Consider the following 26,319-nt stretch of genomic DNA (forward strand, 5'->3'; position numbering starts at 1 on the left):
CACCGGGGGTGGGGTTACGTGTGGGTGACGTGGCGGCTTCCAGTCTTCGGTCGGGTTTCGGCGGCTTCGGCTCCAGGGGGAGGAGGAGGTGACGATCTGGGAGATTGTAGCAGTGGCGGCGGCGGCAGGCGGCAGAAAGGAGGTAGGACTCGGTAGGGTCTGGCTGCCGTGCCTGCTCTGGGCCGCTCTTTCCGGGGACGGCGCCGGGCGGGGGGAAGGGAACCAGGGACAAGCGGGTAAGTCCTGCCGGCCCGGCTCGGAGTGAGCGAATACCTCGCCGTCCAATCAGAAAAGCCCCTTTAAGAAGGACGTCGGCGTTAGCTAATCAGTGTTTGCAGACTTCCAGAAGGTGGGACTTGGGCGAGGCGAGGGTGGGACTTCCTGCTTCAAATAAACACCTAGAGATTCCCCTCTCCGCCCACCGAAGTGTGTCCCTCTGAGGTGGTCCGTCACCGTTTCTCCCTGTGAAGTCGGAGGAACCCGTGGATACGAGAGGGCTCAGTTAGGGCCTGGGGCAGTTGCACGGGACGGGCTGGAGCCTCAGGGCCACAGGACCTGGCTCTGGCCCTGCCTCTACTTCAGGGCCCCGGCCCGCGCTGTGGCCGCCGGAACCAAGTTGGAAGAAGAGTCTGAGGAGGGGGACGGCTTGGGCCGCAGAAGAAGCAGGATCCTGTCAGCTGCGGGCCGGTCCCAGAATCTGCGGGTAGCTTCGGGCTCGAAACTCCGTGCCAAGTGCAGAGGGGCCCCGAAGAACTGCTGGTTGGGGCGGGGGATTGGTGGAGAAGGAGGCTGCCTGGGGAATGACACTCTCCCCTCCACCACAGTCCGAGGTTATGCGTCTCAATGATCCCGCGGAAACGCTACGGATCTAAGAACACGGATCAGGGTGTCTACCTGGGTCTCTCAAAGACACAGGTCCTGTCCCCTGCAACTGCTGGCAGTAGCAGCAGCGACATCGCCCCTCTGCCCCCCCCAGTGGCCCTGGTCCCTCCCCCTCCCGACACCATGTCCTGCCGGGATCGGACCCAGGAGTTCCTGTCAGCCTGCAAGTCCCTGCAGAGCCGTCAGGTAAGGACCTGGACTGGGAGAGGCAGAGTGAGTCTTACTCAAACCTGGGAAAGGAGGTGCTCCAGCACGGTTGATTGAAGTAATTCTTGGGGAAGCCTGATGGAGACCTGGTCCAGCTTGGGATGGTAGGATCTAACAAGCAGTAGAGAAAAGGTGGGCTAGCTAATCTAGAGGCAGGGATCCAGACTTTGTTGTTGTTGTGTTTAATCAGGAATCTAGAGTGGCTATTCTGGAGCGAATATCTCAGGGCGAGAAATGATTACAATATATTTGGTTTGGATAAGAAACAGGTTCTAGAAAGAGTCTTTATTTAGCTCAGAGACAAACGCTTTAAATTCTCATTCCAGTATAATTCTACCAAATTTGCTTCGTGACAACACAGAAGTTGATCTAGTTGGACCTCAGTTTTTATATCTGTAAAATGAAAGAAACTTTCCAAATAAAGTAATTTTAATAAAAATCACTTGGGAGTGCATTTTTTTAAAAATTAGATTGCTTTGTTTTGTTCCAGACTTTCTGAATCCAAGTGGAAACTGAGTAACTGTGATTTTAAATATTTTTACTGCTCAGTTCTTGTTTACAACTGCTCTTCTATATCATCTCCAAGAGCTTCCTGTTTATCCTCTCAATTCCCCAGTTGGAGGAATAGAATGGTAATACTAATTACCATTTATTTAGTGTTTATCATGGACCTGGTATTTGGCTAAAATAATTTATAACCCTTATGTTTTTTAATCTTAGCAACAACAAAAGGAGATGTGTAGAATTGTCTTCATTTTACGTAAGAGGAAACATATTCAGAGCGGTTTAAGTCACTTGTTCCCACCCCCCCCCCCCCCCCCCAGTAAGTGGTGGCATCAGGTTTTGAACCCAGGTCTCTCTGTGTGGCTTGTCCAGTAGAGCATGCCACTAGTGCTAGAGGGTGAGTTTAGAGGATCCCTGGGGAATAGTTAAAGCTGGCAGTGGGAGGGAAAAACTAAAGTTTTACTTTTTGACGTTGCCTTTCAGAATGGAATCCAGACAAACAAGCCGGCTCTGCGTGCTGTCCGGCAGCGCAGTGAATTTACCCTCATGGCCAAGTGAGTTGGGAGAAGTTATGTAGTGGGTTGGCCAGTGTCTGAGGAGAGGTAGTCTTGCCTGTGGTGACCTTGCTGGCGAGGACTGGGATTGGTTGTGCTGGTGCTATGGTGGGAAAGGCCCTCTCCTTCCCTTTCACAGTGTTCTCACTTGTGCTCATTTGCAGGCGCATTGGGAAAGACCTCAGCAACACGTTTGCCAAGCTGGAGAAGCTGACAATCTGTGAGTGTTCCTGGACCTTTCAGAGCTGGGGCAGTGAACACCGGAGGGCTGAGGAACCATACTGTCTTGAGTCTGGTCTTCGACCTCACCTGTGGTGGCTTCTTGTTTGTCTCTGCAGTGGCAAAGCGCAAGTCCCTCTTTGATGATAAGGCAGTGGAAATTGAGGAGCTAACTTATATCATCAAACAGGTGAGCGACTAGCGATCAGGAGAGTCGGGCAGTCCAGTTGCATCACTTCCATCTTTTTCCCTTGCTCTAGAGTCTCAGAGCAAGTTTCTCAAGCCAACTCCAAACATCCTACTCCTCTATTGTGTCAGTGGTCACCTACTATGTACAAAGCACTGGGCTGGACACTTGCCACATAAGCAGTATGAGGCAGATACCAGCCTTTAAGGGCTTATTGTCTGGAAGAGGTATCCGGTCCCATAAACTCACACTTACCATGAATAGGCAGCAAATGGCACAGAAAAGGTCATAAAAAAAGATGAATGAGATTCTGGGTGCGCTGGGAAAGATTTTATCGAGGAGGTGAAAACTGAGCTGGTTTCGAGGCTTGTGGAAAGGCAACAGAAGAACATTTGAGACAGAGGAAACAGTGTGCAGAGGCATGTCTCATAAAAAGGAAAAGTTCAAGTCTTTTCTCAGATGTCATGTGCTCAAGGAGGCCTACCTTGCTGTTTAATACCCCAGCCCCTCCAACTCTGATCTCTATTTTCTTGTTTATAACACTTGATACATTCTAACAGTCTCTATAAAGCTTATGTCTATTGTTTGTTTCCTCCCACTTACCTCATCCACATCAAAAAAAAAAGAAAATAACAAATGGGAATTCCACAAGAGCAGAAATTTTTCTTTCTCTTTGTTTATGGATGTATCCCAGACACCTGTGATAGTGTCTGGTGCGTAGTGCTCAATTGTTCAGTCGTGTCTGACTCCTTGCAACCACATGAACTGTAGCCCACCAGGCTCCTCTGTCCATGGAATTCTTCAGGCAAGAATACTGGAGTGGGTTGCCATTTCCTACTCTGGGGGATCTTCCCAACCCAGGGATCAAACCTGTGTCTCTTGTGTCTCCTGCATTGGCAGGCAGATACTTTACCACTGCACTACCTGGGAATCCCCTGGCATGTAGTTGTTACTCAATACTTGTTGATCAAATGAGTGATTGGCAGCAGATGAGGTTGAAAAGGTAGACTGGTAGCTGGTTGTGAAGACCATCGTGGGGCTTGCAAAGGAGTGTAGAATCACTCTGAATGTGTGGACTGCAAAGACGATTAGAACCTGGATTCTAGGTCTGTCTGCAAGACACTGCTATAGCAGCTCTAATGATATGATTTGTTTCTTTCCCAGAATAATGTAATAAGGATAACATGAGAAATTGAATGTCCGTGGGAGAAAAAAAAACACCCTGGAGCATGAATAGGCAGAGAAGTGAGGGCGGAGGCTTGTGCAGTTGTCTGGTGTGAAGATGATTATGGCAGAGGCCAAAGGATAGACACATTGAAGAGATGCTGTGCTGAATGGGAGAGGGTTCCATTAACTATTGGAGTGTTATTACTCTTTTTTAAATATTTATGTGTTTGGCTGCATTGGGTCTTAGCTGTGACATGTGGGACCTTCACTGCGTCATGGGGGATCTTTCCTCACAGCACACTGATTCTCTAGTTATGGCATGTGTGCTCAATAGTGCAGCATCTTGGCTTACTTGCTTTAGACCATTTGGGATCTTAGTTCGTTAACCAAGGATTGAACCCAAGTCCCCTGCTTTGCAAGGCAGATTCTTAACCACTGGACCACCAGGGAAGTCCCTGTTGGAGCATTATTGCATAGGTAACCACTGACTGGATTGAGACAGACTTCAAATCCCAGGCTCACCACTTATGATATGACGTTGGGTAAGCTACCTTATCCTGGAGAAGGAAGGGGAAAGATCCCCTAGAGAAGGAAACGGCAACCCACTCCAGTATTCTTGCCTGGAAAATCACATGGATGGGGGAGCCTGGCAGGCCACACTCCTTTTCAAGAAAAAGGTGATGATAACAGTACCCACCTTGCAGGGTTGTTGTGAGGCTTCACTGGTGTATTTTTTCAGTCCCTCACATTACTGAGTGACTTTTGGCTGCCTGGTTCTGGGGATTCAGCAACAAAGAAGACCCATGTGATCTCTGCCTTTGGGAACTTCCTTTCCAAGTGGGTGAACCAAACAGTATACGCTGCTGCTGCTGCTAAGTCACCTCAGTCGTGTCTGACTCTTAGCGACCCCATGGACTGCAGCCTACTAGGCTCCTCCGTCCATGAGGTTTTCCAGGCAAGAGTACTGGAGTGGGTTGCCATTGCCTTCTCCAAAACAGTATATAAGTAAACAGAAAATACAATTTCAGGTGGTGGGACATCCTATTAAATAAGAGGAGTGAGCTCCTCAGGGTAGGGGCCACTTGATATGGGGTGATCTGGGATGGCCTAGCTGAGGAAGGGACATGGAGACCTGAATGGTAAGGAGAAAATTGGTCATCCAAAGATCAGAGGGGGCACATTCTAGAAAGTGGGAGTAGCAAAGGGAGAGGCCCTGAGGCCTGAGTAACTTTGATACATTTGACACATGTGGAAGAGGCCAGTGTGGCTTCAGCACAGCCAGTGAGAAGGAGGCTGGTGGGGGTAAGGCCAGAGGAGTGGGCAGACCAAGACCATATAGCTGTGTAAGCTAGATGAGGAATGTGGATTCTTTTCTAGATTTAGTGGGAAGCTCTTAGAAGATTTTAAGAGTGGGGATGACATACATGCCCTGTTTTGGGTTTGGGGGATCACTCTGGTTGCTGTGTAGAAAGTGGCTTGTTGGGGGCAGACTCTGAAAGGAAGGTCACTTAGGAGGCTCTGGGCGATTTTCGAGAGAGAGGACAGTTTGGACTAGAGTGGCTTTGTTAGAGAAGAAAATGAGTGGACATATTCAGAGTGTATGTTGGAATCAGCTGGTTTCTTTGTGGGTTCCTTGTAGATTAAGGGAAGGGAGGAATTGAGGATGACTTGCTAAGTTTTTGGTCTGAGCAGCTGGTGAATGGTGGTGCCGTTAACCAAAATGGCACAGAGGAAGGCAAAAAGCTTTTCAGGGCAGGTGGGGGATAAAGAGTTGCTTTCTGTGTTAAGTTGAAGAGAAAGTCATAAGCTGCTTAGCAAGTTGTATGGTGCATGGTAATCAAACCCAGGGCTACTTTTCTGTTCACAAAGTCTGAATACAGAGTAAACGCTCAGTGAAGGTTGTCATTGTACTGTGGCACATAGGTTGGGTTAAGGAGCTGTCGGTATGTGACTTAGAAGCTTTTAGCTTGGGCACCTAAGTGGGGAGTAGTGGCATTTTCTGAGCTCCTGGAGGAGGAGATTTTATGGGGGAAAATCTAGAATACAGTTTCAGATACATGGCTGTCAGCAGCGGAAATTGTCCAGGGGACTGGAGAATCCTTGGGGCTGGGGTACTAATTCAGGGGACTGTTGGAGGGATTCTACAAGTTGCCTGATCTAGTATTTTTTAGCCTATTTTTTGAACTATTTGTGACTCCTTTCCTCTCCCCCTCCTCTTTCTCCTCTGGTCCTGCCCTGGACCTAGCTGCTCTGGGGCAAGCTTTCTCTACCACTCCTGGTCAGTCCTTCATGTCCCTTGTCTTATGAGACCCTCAGCAGGCAGGATTGGGAAAGCAGAGGATCCACTGGCCTCGTGTAGAAAGCCTGGCTGTGCTACTAACTCATGTATAAAGTTCGACGAGTCACACCTTTCACTCTTTTGCAATAGTAATTTAAAATATATTAATTGAAGTAATTTAAAATATTAATTTAAAATACACGTATGTGTGTGTGTAAGTCGCTTAGTCGTGTCCGATTCTTTGCAACCCCATGGACTATATAAGTCTACCAGGCTCCTCTGTCCATGGAATTCTCCAAGCAAGAATACTGGTGTGGTAGCTATTCCAACTTCGCCAGGAGATGTTCCTGACCCACGGATCGAACCTTGGTCTCTTGCATCCTTACCATCTAAGCCACTAGGGAAGCCCATATATATCTATATTTGGCTGCACCAGGTCTTAATTGCAGCATGCAACTTCATTGCAGTTCAAGATTCATTCTTCAGTCTTCATTGCAGCACATGGCATCTTTAGTTGTGGTGTGTGGGATCTAGTTCCCTGACCAGGGATCGAACCCAGGCCCCCTGCACTGGGAGTGCAGAGTCTTAGCCACTGGACCCCCAGGGAAGTCTCTGCAGTAGTAATTTTTTAAAAGGAATTGTGTATATAAAAACCATTTCATTGATGTTTCTAGGATTCCTCCCATCTCCTGAGTACAGCACAGATGCTTTGTTGGTCAGCATGCTCTGGGTCTGAGATTCTGGCCTTTTAAGGGGTTCTGTGGTCATGAGCGTAGCCTCACAGTAGTGGGTAGGGCAGTAGGATGGAGGGAGTAAACAACTCAGTTCTTTACAAACAGACGAGGCCATATTTCACCTCTTTCTGGCTCTACTCTGCAGGGACTGAGCCAGAGCAACCTCCAGAGGTTGGACTGTACCAGCAAGCCCTTCTGGTCTGAGACAGCATCACGCCTGCTAGCATGTTCATCCTGCCATCCCTGCCAGAGATGTCCATGTGGGAGAGATACTGGCGGAGGAACCCCCGGTTGATACTCAGTTTTTCTGTTGGCTTTTTCACCAGGACATCAATAGCCTCAACAAACAAATCGCCCAGCTTCAGGACTTCGTGAGGGCCAAGGGCAGCCAGAGTGGCCGGCACCTGCAAACCCATTCCAACACCATCGTGGTCTCCCTGCAGGTGGGACCAGGGAGAGGGGGCGGCAGAAGGGAGGAGGCGTTGTCTTCCCTGGCTGACCCTCTCTCCTCCTCTTCCAGTCAAAACTGGCCTCCATGTCCAACGACTTCAAGTCGGTTTTAGAAGTGAGGACAGAGGTGAGAAGAAGCTGTGTAGGAGGGATAGGAATCTGGGCATGAGGGCCCCAGAGGGCAGTGGGAAGGGCAGGGGCAACAGGGGGAATCTAATGTGCCCGCTTTCCAGAGGCCTCAGGACCTTTGCGTTTCTTCCCCAAACCCAGAACCTGAAGCAGCAGAGGAGCCGGCGGGAGCAGTTCTCCCGGGCGCCCGTGTCAGCCCTGCCCCTCGCCCCCAGCCGCCTGGGTAAGTCACAGGCGGTTCAGGGAGCCCTGAGGGGTGAGGCACAGTGACTCGGGGTCTGAGGGTGTCTTCCTCAGGCAGGGGTTGGGTAGGAGAGTGGAGGGTCAAGGAAGTTGCTAGGCTTTCTCTGAGGTCACTCCCGATGCCTGGGATCTATGATCCGCACCTAGTCTCCAGCATTCTCCCTATTGAGGGTGAATCCAATCATGTTCAAAAGAATGAGTTTTCTAGTATTTTTGGTCCACTTAGTCATTATATTCACAGTCTCTCATTTCATCCTCAAAACCACCCTTTGAGAAAGCAACTATCATTATCCCCCATTTTACAGGTAAGGAAACTGAGGCTCAGAGAGTTAAATGACTTGTCCAGGGTCACAAGGCTAGTAAGTGCCAGAGCTGGGATTCAAATCCAGAGCGTATGGGCTTTGAACCTTTTAATTGCTAAGAAGTGCCATGTCTTCTTTCTTCCCCCAGGAGGTGGTGCTGTGGTTTTGGGGGCGGAGTCCCGAGCCTCTGGGGATGTGGCCATTGACATGATGGACTCTAGGACCAGCCAGCAGCTGCAGCTCATTGACGAGCAGGTACCCATGCTCTGAGGCGGGGAGGAGTTGCTCCCCTGTTTTCCTGTGTGGTCACAAGCAAGTGTTTGGAATGTGCCATGGGTGGAATGGCAAACTGGAAAGTCCCAAAGAGGCAGGACCCACCCTCAGAAGCTCCTGGTGTTCATGTACACTCTCTCTCCTCTGAAGGATTCTTACATCCAGAGCCGGGCAGACACCATGCAGAACATTGAGTCCACAATTGTTGAGCTGGGCTCCATCTTCCAGCAGTTGGCACACATGGTTAAGGAACAGGAAGAAACCATTCAGAGGTGAGACATTTTCTCTCTTTAACCTCAAAACCAGGAGCCTTGTCTTCCCTGTGGATTGGCATCCTAAAGGTCCCCAGGGACAGCTTAATGCCCTTTGGAAGAGAAGAGTGAATCCTGTCCACGCATAAGGTCCAGTTCACCTGTCTCCATCCACACCACAAGTATTAATTGAGCACCTCTTCCATGTCAGGCACTGGCATAGGTGCTGGGGATACGGTGATGAGTAGAACAGTTAAGTCTGTTCTGTGGAACTTACTTTGCAGTATGGAATTCGATAGAGTGAGTAAGGGCAACTGTTTAAAAAGAATTGAGAAGAAATTTTCAGGTGGTGATAAGGGCTAATACTGGAAACTAGGATGCAGTGTTGAGAAAGTGATGGAGAAGGAATATCAGATTGGGTGGCAGTGCAGGCTGCTCTGAAGGCTTCCTATTGAAGCAGAGACGTGAATGACAAGAGGGATCCAACCACGCAAAGGAAAGGGTAAAAGTAGTCTAGGCAGCATGGACAGCCAGAACAGAGGTCATACGATGGGACAGTCTTACTTTATTAAAGAATCAGGAAGGCCAGTGCAGCTGGAAAGCAATAAACAGGAAGAGAGAAGTGCAGAATGACACTGGAGCGGAGCAGGCAGAGCCAACCCACTGGAGGGCCTCTCTGCTCCCCTGGTGCCCTTGCTGCTGCACAAGGCATTTTATCTGCTCCTCTTCTTTGGCACTTGGCATTCAGTCAGTCATAGAGATACAGCCGAAGACAAAAGAGACAAAGATCCCTGCCCTCGTGGAACGTACATCATAGTAGGGCAGATAATTAGAATATTTGTAATAAGTAAATGGTCCAGTATATATTTTTGACCAGTGATAAATCCATAAATAAAAACAGAGTAGGGTAAACTAATCAGGAGTTCTAGGTTTGGAGGAGCAAGTTGTTATTTTAAATAGGATGGCTGTAGTAGGCCCTATTAAGAAGGTGACATCCTTCCAAGACTGGGGGAAGGTGAGGGAATTTGCTGTGTGGATATGCGGAGAATAGTACCAGGCAGAGGGAAGAACCTATGTAAAGGCCTTCAGGCAAGAATATGTCTGTTGAGTTAAAGGATAGCACTGCATCTGGGGACAAGTGAGAAGAAGAGTAGTACCAGGTGAGGTTAGAGAGGAGATGGGAGACCAGATCAGGTGGGGCCTTTTAAAGCCAATGTGGAAAGTGAAAGTGAAAGGTGCTTAGTCATGTCTGACTCTTTGCGACCCCATGACTATACAGTCCATAGAATTCTCCAGCCCAGAATACTGGAGTGAGTAGCCTTTCCCTTCTCCAGGGGATCTTCCCAATCCAGGGATCAAACCCAGGTCTCCCTCATTGCAGGTGTATTCTTTACCAGTTGAGCCACAGGGAAGCCCAAATGGGGAGCCATTGCAGGGTATTGATTGATTTGATTGATTGGCCATGCTAGGTTTTCACTGCTGCAAGCGAGCTTTCTCTAGTTGTGGCAAGCAGGTAGCTTCTCTGTGTGTTTTGGAGCAGTGGCTGTAGGGCGTGCAGGGTCAGTAGTTGTGGCGCATGGGCTCAGTTGCCATGTGGTGTGTGGAATCTTCCCAGACTAGGGATCGAGCCCGTGTCTGCTGCCTTGGCAGGTGGATTGGACCACCAGGGAAGTCCCATTGTAGGGTTTTAGTGGCAGGTTATATTATCTGACTTCTATTTTATTTTTATTTATTTATGTTTTGGGTTGCACTGCACAGCTTGTGGGATCTTAGTTCCTCGACCAGGGCCACCGCATGGAAGCACCAAGTCCTAACTACTGGACTTCCAGAGGATTTCCTTCCCTGGGAAGTCCCTCTGACTTCTATTTAAAAAGGATCATTTAGTTGCCATAGTCAGAACAGATTGTAAAGGCCTAGAATACAGGCAGGGAGATGAGTTCAGTGTCCTTTGCAGTAATCCAGGCAGGAGGTAGTGATAATTGGGGCCAAGGTTGTATGAGTTGTAGTTGCCTTCTGGATATATTTTGGAGGTAGAACCAACAGGACCAGTTACTTGATGAACTGAATGCAAGGTATGAGAGAAAAAGAGGAGTTTATGATAACTCCAGGCTTTTGATGTGAGCGATCGAATAGATTCATGTCCTTCACTTGAAATAGAGCTAGTTACTCAAGATAGAGCAGATTTGGGGCAAAATAAGTTGTGTTGAATGTGTTGTCCAACAAGAAGTGGACAGTTGTCTGTTAGATATCTAAGTGGAAATAGTGAACAGGCTGATAGATGTAAGGAGTTGAAAAGACAGGTATGGGCCAAAAATGGGCAGAATTGAACCTTGAAACTAGGCCAAGGGAGTTCTAAGGAAGAGGAGGATCAAGCACTAAGTCCCAAAGGCTATTTCTGGAATCAAGTCTCAGTCCCAGGAGAGGGCACTGAACAGGAGCACAGCTTGTGAGATAGAAAGAAAAATAAATGAAGATGATGTCCTAGGAGTCAGGAGAAGAAAGTAAGTCAGGGAAAGAATGATCAGCTGTGACAGATTTTGCTTTGAGGCCAAGCAAGATGAGAGCTGAGAATTTAATTAGCATGTTTAATTCATTAATATTTAGTGTAATATTTGCTAAGGTTGGATTTAGGTCTACCATTTTACTGTTTTTTTGTTTTTCCCTTCTCTTTTTTTTTGTTCCTCTTCCTTCTTTCCTGTCTTGAACAGTTGCAAAAATTTTTTTTTAATTCCATATAAATTTGTTGGTATTCTTGCTATAGGTAATTGGGTTTTTTTTTTTTAGTGGTTGCTGTAGGGATTGTAATATGCCTCATTAACTCTTCCCAGTCTGCTTCATCCAAAATGTGAGAACTTTTCAACCCCCTCCTCCATCTTTTATGCTCTAGTTGTCACATTTGTTGTATCTACATAACTTTATAAATCCCACAATACCATAGTATGATTTTTATCTTAAAGAAATTAGAGGGAAAAAGTAGTCTTTTGTGTTACTCATATATTGACTCTTTGCATTGCTCTTCATTTCTTCCTGAATACCCAGTTTCCATCTGGCCTCACTTCCCTTAAACCTGGAGAATTTTCTTTAGTACCATTTTTTAAAATTTATTTTTATTTTTGGTTGTGCTGGGTCTTTGTTGCTGCGTGTAGACTTTCTCTGATTGCACTGAATGGGATCTACTCTCTAGTTGTGGTGCTCAGGCTCTTGTTGCAGAGCCTGGAGCTCTAGGGTGCTTGTGCTCAGTAGTTGGGGCTCACGGGCTTTAGAGCCTGTGGGTTCAGTAGTTGCAAGCACAGGCTTAGTTGCCCCAAGGCATGGGGAATCTTCCTGGACTAGGGATCGAACCTGTGTTCCTACATAAGCAGGCGGTACAAATTCTTAACCCCTGGACGGCTAGAGAAGTCCTCTTTAGTACTTTTTATAGTGCACATCTGCTGCTGCTGCTGCTAAGTCACTTCAGTCGTGTCCGACTCTGTGCGACCCCATGGACGGCAGCCCACCAGGCTCCCCCGTCCCTGGGATTCTCCAGGCAAGGACACTGGAGTGGGTTGCCATTTCCTTTTCCAATGCATGAAAGTGAAAAGTGAAAGTGAAGTCGCTCAGTCGTGTCCGACTTTTTGCGACCCCATGGACTGTAGCCTACCAGGCTCCTCCTAATGACAAATTCTTTTACTTTTCTTTTATCTAAAGTTTCATTATTTCACCCACATTTTTGAAGAATAGTTTCTCTGCTTAAAGTGCTTTAAATATATCATTCTACTGTCTTCTGGTCTCTCATTCCTAATGAGAAGTCAGTGGTAATTCTAACTTTTGTATATAATCTCTGGCTGCTTCTGCTTTTCAATTTTTTTTTTTAATTTTATTTTCTGTGGTTTTCAGCAGTTGATGACTTATGTACCTATGGTTTCCTTTGAATTTATGCTGCTTAGGGTTCTCTGAGCTTCCTGAATCTGTAAATTTATGTCTTTCACAAAGTTTAGGAAATATTTCACCATTATTTCTTTCGGAATTTTTTCTGCCTCTTTCTCTGTCTTCTTCCAGGAATATATATGTATACATAAGTATAATCAACTGTAGGAATTCCCTGGTGGTTCAGTGGTTAGGACTCTGTGCTTTCACTGTTGAAGGCCTGGATTTGATCCCTGGTGGAAGAACTAAAATCCCACAAGCAGTGCGAAGCAGCTCCCTCAAAAAATTCACTGTAACTATATATTTATTTTGTTGAGCTATATGTACATACATATAGCTCAACAAATTGCATCTTATTAAGATGCATTTAATGTTAGCTGTCCCTACATTATCGAGAACAAATTTGATCATTTGATTAAGGTGGTAATAAATGATCTCTGTTTTTAAGAGTATATTTCTTCTTTGCAATCAGCAAATAATTTAATGGATATCCTGTTCCCCAAGACCCTTTAACCTGTTTTTAGGAGCCAGTTATGATGCTTGTCTTCTGAATCAATTTATCTAATTCAGGTGCATTTTTTTTCTATAAACAAAAGCTTTTCTTTATTAACTGCATGAGCTGAAGTTCATCTTAATCAGGCTGGATAAAACCTTAATTATTTTCCTGTATTTTCAGAGTAAGTAGTTTGTGGAGCAGGTGCCAACATAGAGACTAAGGAGGTTTTTGCTTTGTTTTAATTCTTCCTTGTTTTTGAGTATCATTATGGACTTAAGGTTTTTATTTATGTTTTGTATTACAATTAGTTAGGATAATGATTATTTTCAGTGTTCAGATTGTTCCCAGTTTGTCCAGTGAAAGACAAGAGGTTTTTGTTTTGTTTTTTTTAAAGAATGGGAGAAAATAAATGTATATTTGTATTGTATTGGGAATGATCCAACAGAGAAATAAAAATTGATATTATAACAGGAAGGGGGAAGAATTCTTAAAATTTATGTCCTGGAGCAGGTGAGAGGAAGTGGGAGCCAATGCATAAGTAGAAGACTTGAATTTAAGATGAGCTAGTGATAGCTGGGAAAGTGGACGTTTTCCGCCACCCCCTGAGGGGAGAGACCAAGATAACTGAACTCAGCACTGTATCAATGGCTGGTGCTCAACACCTACTAGTTGAATAAATAAACATCCTTTTAACCATTGGTTGCCAAAGCTGGATGTTCATAGGAACCCCCTATACAGCTTATAAAAAATGAGTATCTTGCCAGCCAGTGACTTGCCAGTCACTGGCAGCCTCTGCATAAGGCAGGGCCTGGCACCTAACCAGACCAGGGGCCAGCCGCGCCTACTGGACCACCTATACCTAGTCATCCCCACCACAGTAGAGGGGCCCACGTAATATGGGGCAGCCCTAGAGCACACAGCTCTGGTAATCAGGGGATGGGATGCACAGGACAGCTCCTACAAAAGGCCATTTCTCTAAGGTCAAGAAACGACCAACCTGCCAGATACATGGAAATAGAAACAGCAATTTGGACAAAATGAGGTTACAGAGGAGCTTCTTCTAATCAAAGGGACAAGACCCCAGAAGAAAAAGTAAGTGAAGTGGAGATCGGTGAACTCCCTGATGGAGTTCAAGGTGATGATCATAACGATGAAAGAACTCCAGAGAAGAATGGATGAACACAGTGAGAAGTTTAACAAAGAGTTAGAAGATATAAAGAAAAACCAAACAGGTGAACATAACTGAAATGAAAAATACACTAGAAGAAATCAACAGTAGATTAAATGACATAGAGGAATGGATCAGTGAGTTGGAAGATAAGAGTAGTAGAAATCACTGAAGCTAAAAAGAAAAAAAAAGTGAGCACAGTTTAAGAGCTTTCTAGGGCATCAAGTGTGCTAACATCTGCGTTATAGGGGTTCCAAAGAAGGGAAAAAGAGACAGAGACCATATTTAGAGATATAATTGCTGAAAGTTTTCCTGACCTAGAAAAAGGAATAGACATCCAAGTCCAGGAAGCCCAGAGAGTCAAACAGGATCAACTCCAAAGAGGACCACAAGATACATTGTAATTAAAATGGCAAAAATTAAAGACAAAGAGAGAATATTAAAAGCAGCAAGGGGAGACTTCCCTGGTAGTCCAGTGGCTCCAAAGATAAGAACACCTGAATATGTAAAGGAAATATTAACAGACATAAAGGGAGAAATTGACACAAAGGGAGGAATTGACATAAAGGGAGGAATTGAATAGTAGGAGATTTTAATATCCCATTTATATTAATGGACACATCAGACAAGAAGGCAGTAATGTGTCATTTAGGCACTGGCCCTAAATGACACACTAGACTAAATGGGCTTATACAGAGAACAATTCTCCAAAAGCAGAATACAAATTCTTTCCAAGTGCATATGGAACATTCTCCAGGACATACTACATGCTAGGCCACAAAATGTGCATGTGTACTAAGTCGCTTCAGTCACGTCTGACTCTTTGTGACCCTATGGACTATAGCCTGCCATGCTCCTCTGTCCATGGATTCTCCAGGCAAAAATACTGAAGTGGGTTGTGATAGGACACAAAACAAGTCTTAGTAAATTTAAGAAAATTGAAATCATCGCAAGTATCTTTTCCAACCACAGTGCTACAAGAGTGGAAATCAACTCCAAAAAAAAAAGAAGAAGAAATCAACTACAAGAAGAAAACTGCAAAAAACACAAACAAATGGAGGCTAAAAGATATGTTGCTAAACAAACAGTGGATCACTGAAGAAATGAAAGGAGAAATAAAAATTAACTTGGAGACAAATGAAAATGAAAACAATCCAAAATATGTGGGACTTTCCTGCAACAGCAGTTCTAAGAAGGATGTTTATAGCAGTAGAAGCCTGCTTCAAGAAATAAAAATCTCAACTAAACAACCTACCCTTACACCTAAAAGAACTAGAAAAAGAACAAATCCAAAGTTAGTAGAGAAAAGAAGTAATAAAAATTAGAGCAGAAATAAGTGAAATAAAGACAAAAAAATAGAAAAGATCAATGAAACTAAGAAGAGATAGACAAGATTGATAAACCTTTAGCCAGACTTATCAAGAAGAAAAAAGAGAGGGCCTAAGACAATAAAAATCAGAAACGAGAAAGGAAAAATTATAACTGATACTACAGAAATGCAAAGGATCAAAAGAGATTACTATGGAAAACTATATGCGAATAACATGGACAACCTAGAAGCAATGGACAGATTCCTAGGTATGTTTAATCTCCCAAGATGAACTAGGAAGAAATAGAAGATATCAGTAATGAAATTGAATCAGTAATTTTTTAAATTTTTATTTGCTTAGTTTTGGCTATGCTGGGTCATCATTGCTGTGGGTGGGCTTTCTCTAGTTGTGGCGAGCAGGGGCTACTTTCTCTTTATGGTGTGAAGGCTTCTCATTGCAGTGATTTTTCTTGTTGTAGAGCATGGGCTCTAGAGCCTGCAGGCTTCAATAGTTGTGGTACACTGGCTTAGTTGCCCTGCAGCATGTGAAATTTTCCCAGACCAGGGACTGAACCCTTGTCCCCTGCATTGGCAGGTAGATTCTTTCCACTGGACCACCAGCGAAGTCCTGAATCAGTAATTTTTAAAAACTTCCAACAAAAGTCCAGGACCAGATGGCTTCACAAGTAAATTCTACCAAATGTTTAGAGAAGAGTTAATAACTATCCTTTTCAAATTATTCTAAAAAACTGCAGAGGAGGAAATGATTCTAAACTCATTCTTCAAACCCAGCATCACCCTGATACCAAACCAAAGATAGCACAAAAAATAAAGTTACAGGCCAGTATCTCTGATAAAACATAGATGCAAAAATCCTCAACATACTATTAGCAGACTGAACCCAACAATGCATTAAAACCATGTACCATGATCAAGTGGGAATATTTATTCCAGTGATGCAGGGATTTTCAGTATCTACAAACCCAACAATGTGATATACTACATTAAATAAATTGAAGAAAATATATATGATCATGGCAGTAGATGCAGATAAAAGATTTTGACAAAGTTCAACATCCGTTTATGATAAAAAGAACTCTACACAAAGTGGGCATAAAGGAACATACCTCAACATAACAAAGGCCATATATGATAAGCCCACAGTTAACACCATACTCAGTGGTGAAAAGCTGAAAGCATTTCCTTGAAATCAGCTACAAGAACGCTCATTCTCAACATTATATTACCCAAGATAGTATTGGAAGTTCCAGCCACAGCAATCAGAAGAAGAAAAAGAAATGAATCCGGGTTGTAAAGGAAGAAGTAAAACTGTCACTGTTTGCAAATGACATGATTCCATACATAGATAATCCAAAAAGCTACTAGAGGTCATCAGTAAATTCAGTAAAGTTGAAGGATACAAAAATAACTCACAGAAATCTGTTTCATTTTTATCTACTAGCAACAAACTATCAGAGAAATGAAAGAAACTCATTTACAGTCACATCAAAGAGAATACCAAGGAAAAAATTTAAGGCAGTAAAAGAACAGTGCTTGGAAAACTGTAAGACACTGATGAAAGAAACTGAATAGGACACAAATAGATAGAAATGATATACCATGTTCTTGGATTTGAAGAATTAGTATCATTAAAATGACCATACTACTCAAGGCAATCTACAGATTCAGTGCAATCCCTATCAAAATACTAATGGCATTTTTCATAGACTAGAACAAGTCATTTTAAAATTTGTATGGAAGCACAAAAGACTCAACAGTATCCAAAACAGTCTTGAGAAAGAACAGAGCTTGAGGTGTCATGCTCCCTGTCTTCAGATTGCACTACAAAGCTACTGCTACAACTTTGATTACTATTAGAACAGTATGGTATGGTACTGAAACAAAAATGGGCTTCCCCAGTGCTGCATTGGTAAAGAATCCACCTACAATGCAGGAGGCAAATGAGATGCCAGTTGGACCCCTGGGTTGGGAAGATCCCCTGAAGGAGGAAATGTCAACCCTCTCCAGTATTCTTGCCTGGAAAATCCCCTGGACAGAGGAGCCTGTTGGGCTACAGTCCATAGGGTCACAAAGAGTCGAATGCAACTGAACACACCCTGTGAAACAAAACAGACATCAATGAAATAGAATGAGAGCCCAGAAATAAATGCACATACTTATGGTCAGGTAATCAGTGACAAAGGAAGTATGAATATACAATTAAAGAGACAGTCTCTTTAATAAGTAGTGCTGAGGAAACTGGATAGCTGCATGTAAAGGAATGAAATTAGAGCATTTTCTCACACCATAAAGTAAACTCCAAGTGTGGGAATTCCCTGGTGGTCTAGCAGTTAGGACTCTGCACTTACACTGCCAGGGACTGGGGTTTGATCCCTGGTCAGGGAACTAAGGTCCTGGAAGCCACAAGGTGTGTCGTCAAAAAAAGTAAAGTGGATTAAAGACCTAAATGTAAGGCCAGAAACCATAAAAATTCCTAGGAGGAGACACAGGCAGAATACTCTTTGACATAAATCATAGCAATATTTTTTTGCATCCATATCCTAAAGCAAACAAAACCAAAAGTAAACAAATGGGATCTAATCAAAGTTTTGCACAGCAAAGAAAACCACTGACAAAACAAAAAGATAGCCTGCTGACTGGGAGAATGTATTTGCAAATGATACAACTGATGGGTTAACATACAAAATGTATAAATAGCTCATGCACCTCAACATCAAAAAATCAAGCAACCTGATTAAAAAAACGGAGCAGAGGGGCTTCCCTGGCAGTCAAGTGGTTAAGACTCCACACTCCAAGGCAGAAGGTACAGTTTGATCCCTGGTTGGGGAACTGGGATCCCGCATGCCACATAGGGCAGCCAAAAGAAAAAGAGCAGAAGACTTGAATGGACATATTTCCAAAGAAAACATACAGATGGCCAACAGGCACCCGAAAAGATGCTTAACATCATTAATCATTAGAGACATGCAAATCAGAACTACAATAAGACATCACCTCGTACCTGTCAGAGTGGCTATCATCAAAAAGACCACAAATAAATTGTAGCAAGGGTAATGAAGAAAAGGGAACCCCTGTGCACTGTTAGTGGGAATGTAAGTTGGTGCAGCCACTGTGGAAAACAGTAGGGAGGTTCCTCAAAAAAGTAAAAATAGAACCCTATTGTCCAGCAATTCCACTCTTGGGTATATATCCAAAGAAAATGAAAACACTAGTTTGAAAAGATACATTCACCCCAGTGTTCACAGCAGCACTATTTAGAATAGCCAAGATATAGAAGCATTCTAAGTATCCATCAACTGATGAATGGATAAGGAGGTAGGTGTGGTAGGTGTATACAATGGCATACTCTCAACCATAAAAAAGAAAGAAATGTTGCCATTTGCAACAACTGTTGCAACAGTGAATAGATTTGGAGTGCAATAGGCTTAGTGAAATAAGTCAGAGGAAGACAAATACTGTATGATAATCACTAAATGTGGAATCTGAAAAATAAGACAAATTAGTGAATACGACAAGAAACTGACTCAGATATAAGGAACAATTTAGTGGTTGCCAGTGGGGAGGGGCACCATGGGGGTAGGGGATTAAGAGGTACAGGCTACTCTGTATAAAATAAATAAGCTACTAGGATATATTGTACAGTTTAGGGAATATAGCCAATATTTTATAATAATGGTAAATGGAGTATAACCTTTAAAAATTGTGACTCACTGTGTGGTACATCTCAAACATATAATATTTTAAATCAGCATCAATTTTAAAAATGAAAAGAAAAAAATGAATGAATATAACAAAACAGAAGCAGACTCATAGAGAACAAACTAGTGGTTACTGGTGGGGAGAGGGAAAAGAGAGGGGCAAGATAGGGGGAGGGGTTTAAGCAAAAAATTATATATAAAATAAATGACAAGAATGTATTTTACAGCACTGGCAATATAGCCAACATTTTAGAATAACTTTTTTATAAATTTTTTTAACTCTTTACTGAATTTCTTACAATATTGCTTTTGTCTTATGTTTTGGTTCTTTGGCCACTAAGCATGTGGGATCCTAGCTCTCTGACCAGGCATCAAACCCACACCCCCTGTGTTGGAAGGCAAAGTCCTAAGCACCAGGGAACTTCCTGTAATAACTTTAAATGCAGTATAACCTATAAAAATTTTGTTTTACACCTGAAACTAACGTAATACCTTAAATCAGCTATACCTAATTATAAATGTATATTTTTTCCTCTAAAAAAAAAAAATGAAGATTCCTGGAAGTCCACTGCACTTACATGTGTGGAGTCAGAATCTCCAAGTGTGAGGCCAGGAACCTGTTTTTTCACCTTGCCCAATTCTTCAGGCTACTTCAGTGTTCTCAGTTTGGCAAGAAAAAAGGCTGTTAGCAGAGGACCTCAAGAAGGGAAGGTGTGGGAGTTTTGAGCAATCCGCAGGTTGACACACGCCAGCCCACTTGCTCTGAGGCCTTCAGGCAGCGATCCTGGTGGTTCTTCACTGCCCCGCAGCACCAGCAGAGAGCTTTTACTCTTGGTTGTTGATCCGGTGAAACTGGGTGAACACCTCCATCTGGGTAAAGCAGATTTCCCAACACTGATCCATCAAGCAGCCTCGTGTATTTAATTGGGCAATTTAAAAGCGCTGTGAAGACAACTCTCTTGGTCCTAGAATCAGGAAGATTGACTGAGTCTTACCTGGTTCACCTGAGATCTAGGAAATCCCTTGCTGAGTTAGGCCATAAACACTAGAGCTCTTCAGGTGACAGTGTATTTTGAATATTAAAATGTTATGGATTCAAAGAATCAGATTTGTAAAAGATGTTTGTATTCTTTCCCCAATGTATATGTTTAAAATTGTTAGAGTTGGGAACTTCCCTGGCGGACCAGTGGCTAGGACTCCAAACTTCCCATTGGGTTTGGTCCCTGTTTTGGGAACTAAGATCCTCCATGGTTGTGTGTGGGGGTGGGGGTGAGTGTGAGGGGGTGTGTGTGTATGTACTAAGATCCCCCATGGGTATGTGTGGGTGTGTGTCCATGTCCATCCCCCGTGTGTGTGTGTTTGCACGCTCTCAGTCACTCAGTCAAGTCTGACTCTCTTTGACCCTTTGGACTGTAGCCCGCCAGGCTCTTCTGTCCATGGGATTTTCCAGGCAAGAATACTGGAGTGGGTTGCCATTTCCTCCTCCAGGGCATCTTCCCAACCCAGGAATCCAACCAGCATCTCCTGCATCTCCTGCCTGCATTTTGGGCAGATTCTTTACCGATGAGCCATCAGAGAAGCTCGGCAAAAAAACAAAAACCTGAAAGCCTTTTTAAAAAAAAAATTTTATTTATTTATTTATTTTTGACTGCTTTGGGTCTTCATTGCAGCAGACAGAATCTTTCATTTAGATTCAGGGGCTCAGTAGTTGAGATGTGCTGGCTTAGTCACCCCATGAAGTGAAAGTGATAGTGCTAGTCGCTCAGTCATCTCCAACTCTTTGTGACTCCCATGGACTATAGCCCACCAGGCTCCTCTGTCCATGGAATTCTCCAGGCAGAATACTGGAGTGGGTTGCCATTCCCTCCTCCAGGGGATCTTCCTGCCCCAGGAACTGAATCCAGGTCTCCAGCCCGGAGCATGTGGGATTTTAGTTTCCTGACCAGTGACAGAACTAGGGTCCTTGGCACTGACGGCACAGCGTTCTAACCACTGAACCATCAGGAAATCCCCTGGAAGATGGATTCTTCACCACTGGACCCATAGGGAAGTCCCTGAAAGCCTTTTATAAACAAACAGAAAAATAGAATTATAGTATATATACACATTGACAACTAATCTTCCTTGAAAGAGTGTCATAAGTATTTTTCAGTGTTAGTACTTTTTTGTTCATTGGTTTAGCAAACATTAGTTGTTGCTGCTGTGAGCTAGTCCTCCTGGATCTGGTGGTGGGGAGAGAACACAGGAGGCGGTGAACCGGTGCTGGGTGCAGAGAATGAGATTTGTTCCGGACATATCAAGCGAGCTCACACTTCAAGGGACAGCCAAGAGGCATGGTTTGATGCTCAGAAAAGAGAGGGCTAAGCTAGAGATAAAGGACATAGGAGTCAGCAGCTTCTTGGTGAAACCATGGAGGTAAACGAGACCACCCAGGGACAATGGGCAAAGTGAGAATAAGGCCTGAATAGATCCCCATGGATTCCAGGTGTACCTGGTGAAGGAAAGAATCTGCCCAAGAGACTGAAGTTTTAGGGAGATGAGAGAAAAAAGCAAAGAAATGTGTCCTTAAAAGCTGAGGTGGAAAGAATTTTAGGGAGGAAGGAGTGGTTATTTCTTGGTGCCCCTGAGAAAGAAATGTGAATTAAGGATCCTCAGGTGTTAACTTGCATCAGGGGGCTTGGAATAACTGGATTAGTGCCAGCAGGTTCAGTTGAGTGGCTCAGAAGCAATCCGGCAGTAGATTGAAACATAAAAGGAAAATAACAAGGGAGAGAAAATTTGTGGGCAATGATATGAACAAGAAATTGAAATTCTGAAAGGATGCTATTTTTACAATAGACACAGATACTCTTGTCTTTGCTTCCTGCAAATGCTAGTGGATCTGGATTTTAGCACTCTCCTGAGAAGCCACTGATTTATTCCAGATTTCTTGCAGGAGACTCAGTTTGATTCTTCGGTAGGAAGATCAGCTGGAGAAGGGATAGGCTACCCACTCCAGTGTTCTTGGGCTTCCCTTGTGGCTCAGCTAGTAAAGAATCTGCCTGCAATGCGGGAGTCCTGGGTTCGATCCTTGGGTTGGGAAGATCCCCTGGAGAAGGGAAAGGATACCCACTCCAGTATTCTGGCCTGGAGAATTCCATGGACTGTATAGTCCATGGGGTCAAGAAGAGTCGGACACAACTGACTCACTCACTCCACCTGTAGTCTCCTGGGCCCCACCCTAGAATGTGAGACCTAAGAATTTGCCTTTTTTTTTTCCCCCTCTGGCTTTGCTGCTCAGGTTCTGGGATCTTAGTTCCCTGACCACAGATCCAACCGCGGCAGTGAAAGCCCTTGAGTCCTAACCACTGGACTACCAGGGACTTTCCAGAATTTGCATTTTTGAGGAATTTCCTGGTGGTCAGTGATTAAGACTTGGTGCTTTCACTGCTGTGGGCCCGAATTTGATCCCTGCATGGGGAACTAAGATCGCAAAAGCTACTCAGCACGGCCAAAAAAAAAAAAAACTTGCATTTTTGAGATGCTATTTTTTCTAAGGTATAAAAAACGCTACTGATCTAGAGTTCCTTGTGTTACTCGGTCATTTTCCTTTTCCCTCCAACTTGTAGATTAAAAAATTTCAAACATGGTGCAGCCAAATAAATATTTAAAAATAAATAAAGAACAATAAATAAATAAATAAACAAGGCTGTGTGCATGTAAAAAAAAAAAAACAAGTAGGTGCAAACATCACGACAGTTTTTTCAAACATCATGTGTTATCCCCAGATACTTCAGCAAGCATCTGCTGAGAGGAAGTATTTCTCCTGAACAGCCACAATACCATTATCAAATCTAAGAAATTGAACACTTCTCCAACACAACCCAATAATGAATCCATACTCAAATTTCCTCAATTCTTTGAAAAAAATTTAGCCTTTTCCTTTCAATTTAACATTTAGACAACATTCATACATTCAAGGAGAAGGCAATGGCACCCCACTCCAGTACTCTTGCCTGGAAAAATCCCATGGACGGAGGAGCCTGGTAGGCTGCAGTCCATGGGGTCGCTAAGAGTCAGACACGACTGAGCGACTTCACTTTCACTTTTCCCTTTCATACACTGGAGAAGGAAATGGCAACCCATTCCAGTATTCTTGCCTGGAGAATCCCAGGAACGGGGGAGCCTGGTGGGCTACCATCTGTGGGGTCGCACAGAGTCGGACACGACTGAAGCGACTTAGCAGCAGCAGCATACATTCAATTGTTGTGTCTCTTTAGTCTGCCTTTTTGAGTGTGTGTGATCATTTACTTTTTTTGTTTTAGAGACCAGTGCCTCTTATACAAAGTCATACACATGTTTTTGTCCGATGTTTGTCCCTCTGATTAAATTTAAGTTCAGTAGTTTCGGCCATGGAGAAGGCAATGGCACACCACTCCAGTACTCTTGCCTGGAGAATCCCATGGACGGAGGAGCCTGGTAGGCTACAGTCCATGGGGTCGCTAAGAGTCGGATACAACTGAGCAACTTCACTTTCACTTTTCCCTTTCATGCACTGGAGAAGGAAATGGCAACCCACTCCAGTATTCTTGCCTGGAGAATCCCAGGGATGGTGGAGGCTGGTGGGCTGCCGTCTATGGGGTCGCACAGAGTCGGACACGACTGAAGCGACTTAGCAGCAGTTTCGGCCATCCCTATAGGCAGTCATATCAGTAGACACTTGATGAGGTTATCTCTTTATTGACCCCCTGGTGATCCTTGCCTGATTCATTTGAGAGTGTGTGTGGCAAAATGGTCATTTTCTAATTTGCTCATTCCTTCTACATTAATTAGCTTATATTCCTCCATAAAGAAGGAACTTCTTCCCTTTAAAATTACTATTGAGTGATAGTAACTTCTTCCCTTGTACTAGTTTTCATTCACGGACTCCCATTTAAAATCTTTTGTATACCAGATTGCATTCATTGTTCTTCCATTTTTGTTACGTGAGGCCATTATAATTGCCAATATGAATGAGCTTTATTGGGTATGAGATGAAAAGTGCATCTACACTGAGAAATGTAATTATACCAAAAACTAGGGAACCTAATACTTTAGCCTTTCTGACATAAATAAGGAGTCATGTAGAATCCAGGCTTCTGTATTTGGACAGAGATTAGGTTGTCATACTCCTGACCATCTTACCGGGACCTTGGGCTTGCAGCCACTGGCCCAGCCTTTCCTCTCACTTTTTTCCTTGATTACCAGGCTCCACCAACTTTTCTGACCTCATAGCTCCCAAAGGTCCCTGCTCCCAGCGACTCCCTTTGCAAAGACCAGGGTTTATATTTGGTTTTTAGGATTATATATACTAGATTAGCTTGGAAATGTTTGATTTTCCTCAGCAATGTCTCAAAAGAGATTGCCATTCTTCTGAGGACTTCTCTATACCCTGGGAGACATGTTCTAATATAGGGCTTTTCTCATCCCTTGACTTTCTGTCCATATCATCAAGTTCTTCTTTCTCACTCGGAACACTTCCTTTCTCACTTAGAATGAGGGTTTCCTGACCATGATTTTCTGTGACCTTTTCCCCCTTATTACAAATCAGTACTGTTTATTAGAGGCTTCCCAGGTGGCCCTAGTGGCCTGCCCATGCAGGAGACGCAAGAGACACAGGTTCAAGCGCTGGGTTGGGGAGATCTCGTGGAGAAGGAAATGGCAACTGGCTCCAGTATTGCTGCCTGGAAAATCCCTTGGACAGAGGAGACTGGCTGGCTTCAGTCCATGGAGTCTCAAAGAGTTGGACGCAACTGACAACACACTGTTCATTAGACAAAAATTAGTAAATACCGATGAGCAAAAAATTTTAATATATAGACATTTTGGATTCTTAGTATGGGTTGGGCACTTTAATTTAAGTCTGACAACAAACCTAGGGTTTGTGTTATCCTCGTTTTTTCTTCCTTTGCAGTTGAGGAAAATGAGACTTGAGGTTAAATGAGTGGCTTAGGTTCATTAGCTAATAAGTTGCAGAGCCAAGACTTGTTTATATTACCCTTCCAGAGCTTTTTCCTCTGTGTGTTCATGCTGAATTACTTCAGTTGTGTCTGATTCTGGGGGACCCATAGCCTACTAGGCTCCTCTATCCAAGGGATTTTTCAGGCAAGAATATATACATACATAAAAAATACAGTTCAGCAGCATTCTTTTTAATCCAACATCCTTCTCTTTCCCCTCCTCCCGAACCTATCCTCAGGATCGACGAGAATGTGCTGGGAGCCCAGCTGGACGTGGAGGCCGCTCACTCAGAGATCCTCAAGTACTTCCAGTCGGTCACCTCCAACAGGTGGCTTATGGTCAAAATCTTCCTCATCCTCATTGTCTTCTTCATCATCTTTGTGGTCTTCCTTGCCTGAACCCTCTCCACTCTGAGGCACTCCGTGGGGGTTTGGAACCCTTCTGGGAGGGCAGGTGGCCAGAGCTGCCACTGAGCCTATGCAGGGTGCTTGGGAGAAGGGCCCTGTTTCCTTGGAACTGCTAAGAATGACCACTGCCCTCGGTCCCCAACTCCTTGCCTCTGGCCACCCAGCCCTCCCCTCATCACCCTCCAGCCCATGAAACACACACGGTTCTGGATTTGGACTCTGCTGTGAAGTGGCTGGAAAGGAGCAGAGGCCAACTGAGGGGCTCGTCGGGGAGATTGTCTCCACCAGGAGATTTTTATAAACCCTCCCCAGCCTGTTGCAAAGGGAACTTTGGCAGCACGGGGAGATGATGCCTTTCCCCACCTTCCTGAGAACAAGGAGAGGAAGTGAAACTGCCCCAGGGACCAACTTTCCCATCTGGGTTAGAATTTGACCTCTTCTTCCTCTCTTCACCACATGAGGCAGGGGCCCTGAGCCCCTCGGCAGCCTGCACAACCCCAACTTTGGCTGCAGGTGACTCTCAATCTGCCAAACGTGCTGCAGCCCGTTTTCTCCCAATTACAGCAAGACTGTCAGCCTCACTAGCCATGTCGTCATTTCTGGGTGGGAGCGCCGAAGAAGGGCCTAGGAGAAATGGAGGGAGCCCACTGCCCAATATTACAACTGAAAGGGCTGGACTGATGACCCTGAGGGGCCAGGCTTTGGGCCCCGTGTACTCAGCTGCTTCCAGCGGGCATAACCGAGTGCAGCAGTACTTAATCATGGAAAATTCCCTTCAAAGCAGGGCACGCGGTCCCAGAGGGGGTCTCTGATTAGTGGTAATTCCAAGACCGTCTCCAGAAGTATTTGGACCTGTTTCATCTGCATCCTCCAGTCCCACCATTTTCCCTGGGCTGGATGAAGCAGGAGTTCTGCCTGCTGCCAGGAGTGAAAGGTGAAGAACTTGTTCCCAGCT

At 44.4% G+C, this 26,319-nt stretch overlaps 1 protein-coding gene across 4 annotated transcripts; it reads left to right on the top strand.

Moving 5' to 3' along the window:
• Positions 1–22: 22 nt before the first annotated feature.
• Positions 23–25,945, top strand: STX5 (syntaxin 5). 4 transcript variants are annotated; one of them, XM_081534664.1, is made up of 12 exons: positions 23–142; positions 442–703; positions 825–1,068; positions 2,077–2,147; positions 2,312–2,367; positions 2,486–2,556; positions 7,059–7,175; positions 7,253–7,309; positions 7,453–7,534; positions 8,005–8,111; positions 8,280–8,401; positions 25,196–25,945. In XM_081534664.1, the coding sequence occupies exons 3-12, from the start codon at positions 844–846 to the stop codon at positions 25,353–25,355; spliced, it is 1,068 nt and encodes a 355-aa protein (XP_081390790.1). In that variant the 5' UTR covers positions 23–142; positions 442–703; positions 825–843; the 3' UTR covers positions 25,356–25,945. The 4 variants fall into 4 exon arrangements, with proteins under 4 accessions (XP_081390790.1, XP_081390789.1, XP_081390788.1 ...); XM_081534663.1 differs by having other exon boundaries at positions 583–703; XM_081534662.1 differs by lacking the exon at positions 442–703.
• Positions 25,946–26,319: the final 374 nt, after the last annotated feature.

The sequence above is a fragment of the Giraffa tippelskirchi genome, chromosome 10 (genome assembly GCF_054371585.1).
Source record: "Giraffa tippelskirchi isolate mGirTip1 chromosome 10, T2T-mGirTip1v1.2.pri, whole genome shotgun sequence".
NCBI lineage: Eukaryota > Metazoa > Chordata > Mammalia > Artiodactyla > Giraffidae > Giraffa > Giraffa tippelskirchi.

What these genes read in the sequence shown, in the direction of transcription:
- STX5 (XM_081534664.1), top strand. Translation starts at nt 844, where the DNA reads ATGATCCCGCGGAAACGCTACGGATCTAAGAACACGGATCAGGGTGTC. An exon ending in AGTCCCTGCAGAGCCGTCAG is followed by an intron (nt 1,069 to 2,076) that starts GTAAGGACCTGG and finishes GTTGCCTTTCAG; the next exon opens with AATGGAATCCAGACAAACAA. An exon ending in TAACTTATATCATCAAACAG is followed by an intron (nt 2,557 to 7,058) that starts GTGAGCGACTAG and finishes CTTTTTCACCAG; the next exon opens with GACATCAATAGCCTCAACAA.